The sequence below is a fragment of the Microtus oregoni genome, unplaced genomic scaffold, assembly GCF_018167655.1.
Source record: "Microtus oregoni isolate MIOR12 unplaced genomic scaffold, Mior012 000061F_ref0000440, whole genome shotgun sequence".
NCBI lineage: Eukaryota > Metazoa > Chordata > Mammalia > Rodentia > Cricetidae > Microtus > Microtus oregoni.
This window is the reverse complement of record NW_024543871.1, coordinates 2,113,260-2,116,886: the sequence shown is the minus strand read 5'-3', so window position 1 is coordinate 2,116,886 and position 3,627 is coordinate 2,113,260. Positions and strand designations below refer to the sequence as shown.

Sequence of the window (3,627 nt, the reverse complement as noted above, 5' to 3'; positions counted from 1 at the left end):
GATGCAATTTCACCATTGCAGGCTAGCCTTGAATTCATTGTGAACACAGACTGACCTAGTACACACCCAGTTGCCGGCTGGCCTTGAATGGCTAATCTTCCTGTGCTTGTCTCCTTCAACCTGAGATTATGGGTATGCTAGGGTACTCACATTGATCCTTTTGGATTTCAATAGGGGATCAAGCCTATCGGCTTCCAGCATGCTTGACAAACACACTATCGTTGAGGTATCACCTGGGATCAAATATTTACACTCAATGACTATGGTGTCACCATGCATTTACAATTCAAAAAAGCTATATCAAAAAATATATCGATATATATGTAGAGATAGATAGATAGATTGATAGATCTGATCTTATTAACAATCTTAACCTCCAATGAAAACCCTAAGCATCATTTTGTTAATTTCCATTTCAATTTGCATTTGCTAATTAAGAAAATCTCTAGGACCTGTTAGGCATGGGTGGGACAAGGATGTCATGAGACTGTGGTAGGGGGTGGGAAAAGAGTTCTCATGTGTTTGTGTATGTATGTTTACAAAAGAAAGGCTTTACAGACCACAGCACATCCAAAGGTTAATTTCCTCTCTGATCCACTAGCAAAAATGACCACAACACACACACACACACACACACACACACACACACACACACACACAAACAGGCTGGCCCACTCATGCCCAGGTGCACACAAGTGGATTCCTGAAGGTTCCCTCCCTCGGCCCCTCCCTGCATGGGCGGGGCTTCCTCAGAAGCAAGGCTTATATAAGGATCAGCCAGTCAACCTGACTGCATCCACTCTGTCCCAGAGAGTCCACAGAGTGTCTTGCAGTAAACGACCTGCAAAGGACCTTGTCTTGCTCCCGGAACCAAGAGGCAAGTGTGCATTGGCATCAGAATGATGGGGATGGCGCCAGAAAGCCCAAATGCCTACCAAACGCCCCGCTGGGCCCCGCAGCCAGAAGAGACCCACCCTGCCAAGAGGCTGTGCCTCCAGGAGCCTGCTGGCCTGTGGTCGCTGCTGGTACAGCCAGACCTGGAAGAATCTGCCAGGCCTGCCAGCGAGGAGCTCACCTCCACGGTGTTCGTTCCCACCGGCTGTGCCGTGAAACTACACCTGGAAGGCATCGACTTGCTGCTGGAGCCAGACCCTGGCTCGGTCATGAGAGTGTCGCTAGCCAGACACACCATCCTCTTGGTCCCCGAGGACCTCCAAGCCTCCTCCCAACATGGACAGCCTGTGTTCTGGCCTGCAGCCATGCAGGAGGCCGCTGTCCTTGACATGCCCCAGGACCACCACGTCTGTGCCCTACACCAGGGATTCAATAGTGCATCTCTACCATACATCCAAGGCTTTGCAAATGTCCCTGGTCCACATGAAGACACTCAGGAAGACTTTGTGATGCCGCTGATGAATGACCCAAGTCTCATGGCCCCAGAAATCCTTTCGCCCTTCAGGGGCATGTTCAGCCCCATGTTTCCCTGTCAAATGCCATATCCTTGGAGTGAAAACTGCCCTCCTAGTGCAGGGAGATATGCTCCCTGGTCTGTCTGGAGCCTCCAAGACAGCATACTGTGCCCTCTGCCCGGATCTCCACTGCAGCCTCTCCCTCCTTCTCCTCCTCCAAGTCCCGAAGAACAGGCCTCTGGGAGTCGTCAGAAGCCCCCAATGGTTAGGCGCAAGGCCCAGAGGCGACTAGTCTTCTAGGAAAGGAACGACTTCTGCCTCAACAAACAGCACCGTGGACACCTACCTGGACACCCTAGGGGATTCCCAGGGTGCCTAGAGCCACACGGTTGCCTACCATTGAGACTGTATGCATGGACACAAGTACTCTGCGCTGCACACTATTCACGGGGGAAGATGATAAAGACTTGGAGAAGAAGGGAGACGCTAGATCTCACCCCTGAAGTTAAAAAGCTGCCTTCGAGAAACAGAAAGTTCTCTTCCAATTCTGGGATTCATCTGAAATCCTTCCATGTCAACCTCAGTGCATAAGTGGTTCCCTCTAAGAACACTAGGTGTCCCTTTTTCTCAGAAACAAAGGCAGCACTGGCTTTGCTATGCTGCCAGTCTCCTACCGATGTTCCCCTGACTGCGTGGACACTTGACCCTTCCTTGGTCCTTCTCCTGGACAGTTCAATTTGCCCTCTGGGGGAACTGACAAATACCCCATTTGGAGAAGATGGTTCCTAGCCCGGAGTGCACGATGATTCTTTGCTTCTTTCCAGCTATCCCTTAACCTGCTGGCACTGTGACTGTTGATACCTTGTCATGAAAACCAGGGCTAAAGGAGAAACCCTGCCTTGACAAACAAACAAGACAGTAAGCAAGCAGGACATCTACTGCAGAAAGAAGTTTCCAGGGTCCTTTAGTTTGCAGTGCTGGACAAGCCGATGAAACCAGATCTCTGGGAAGTCCAACTTGATCTCCAACAAAAACTCAAATGTATTTCCTACTTCCAAATGTTCTTATTCAAAGCAACGTTTCCAATTCCAATGTCACTATAAATTAATAAAATATTCAGACCATAGTATGTGGTGGTTGATCAATGGATTTATGAGAAAGAAATTTCCACAGGTCTGTTTGTGTGTTTGTGTGTGGCAATATGTGTCTGTGTGTGGCTCTGTTTGTATGTGTGTATGTGTGTGTGTGTGTGTGTGAGAGAGAGAGAGAGAGAGAGAGAGAGCAATACAAAGTACATTATATTCAGAGTTCTTGTTTTTTTTTAAGGGGTAGTGCTTTGAGACTATGGTCATTTATCCTGTCACTTGTATTATTTTTAATAAAATGGTGATTAGCCAGCAAACAGGCAGGCAGTATAGGCAGGTAGGGCAACCAGGCCGGAAGTAGATGCGGGCCAATGAGAACAAGAGAAGTCTCGGAAGAGGGACATTCAGTCCTCCACCTACACCAATATACAGATGTGGTGTGGGTGGGAGAGTCTTCTGTTTTGTGTTGATTTCATTGATTAAATAATGAGAATGCCTTGGCCCTTTAGTAGGACAGAAATTTAAGTAGCTGGAGTAGACCAAACAGAATGTTGGGAGAAAGAAGCCAAGTCAGGCAGCCGCCATGATTCTCCCACCTGAGACAGATGCAGGTTAAGATCTTTCCTGGTAAGCCACCTCGTGTTGCTACACAGATTACTAAATATGGGTTAAAGCAAGATGTGAGAATTAGTCAATAAGAGGCTGAAACTAATGGGCCAGGCAGTGTGTAAAAGAATACAGTTTCTGTGTAATTATTTCAGGTAAAGCTAGCTGGGTGGCGGGAAGCAGCCTGCAGCTCCTCACTACATAGAGGAAGCAAGATGTGACTGCCTAGCAGAAAAAGATACCAAGCCAGTTCAGGCATGTTCTCCTCTGTTGCCCAAGGACTTGACTGGGAAAATCCCCTTGGACACCTGGGAACCCCTCGAGAGCCAAGTCTCTTGCCAACCCTAAAATGGCTCCCTTAGTTAAGATATCTTCTTCCCTGTTCCCATATTGACCCTACACCTTTCCAGACCTGGATGGAGGCGGGATGCCCTTGGACTTCCCACAGGGCAGGGCCCCCTGTCTTCTCTTAGGACTGGAGAGATAGGGGGCATGGGGGGAGTGGGAGAAAAATTGGGGGATGGGAG

The 3,627-nt window shown here is 48.6% G+C and overlaps 1 protein-coding gene across 1 annotated transcript; it reads left to right on the top strand.

Moving 5' to 3' along the window:
* Positions 1–908: 908 nt before the first annotated feature.
* On the top strand, positions 909–1,709 carry LOC121439430 (proline-rich protein 23A3-like). The gene has a single exon (XM_041639935.1). It carries the CDS (start codon positions 909–911, stop codon positions 1,707–1,709), a length of 801 nt encoding a protein of 266 aa, XP_041495869.1.
* The last annotated feature ends 1,918 nt before the right edge of the window (positions 1,710–3,627 follow it).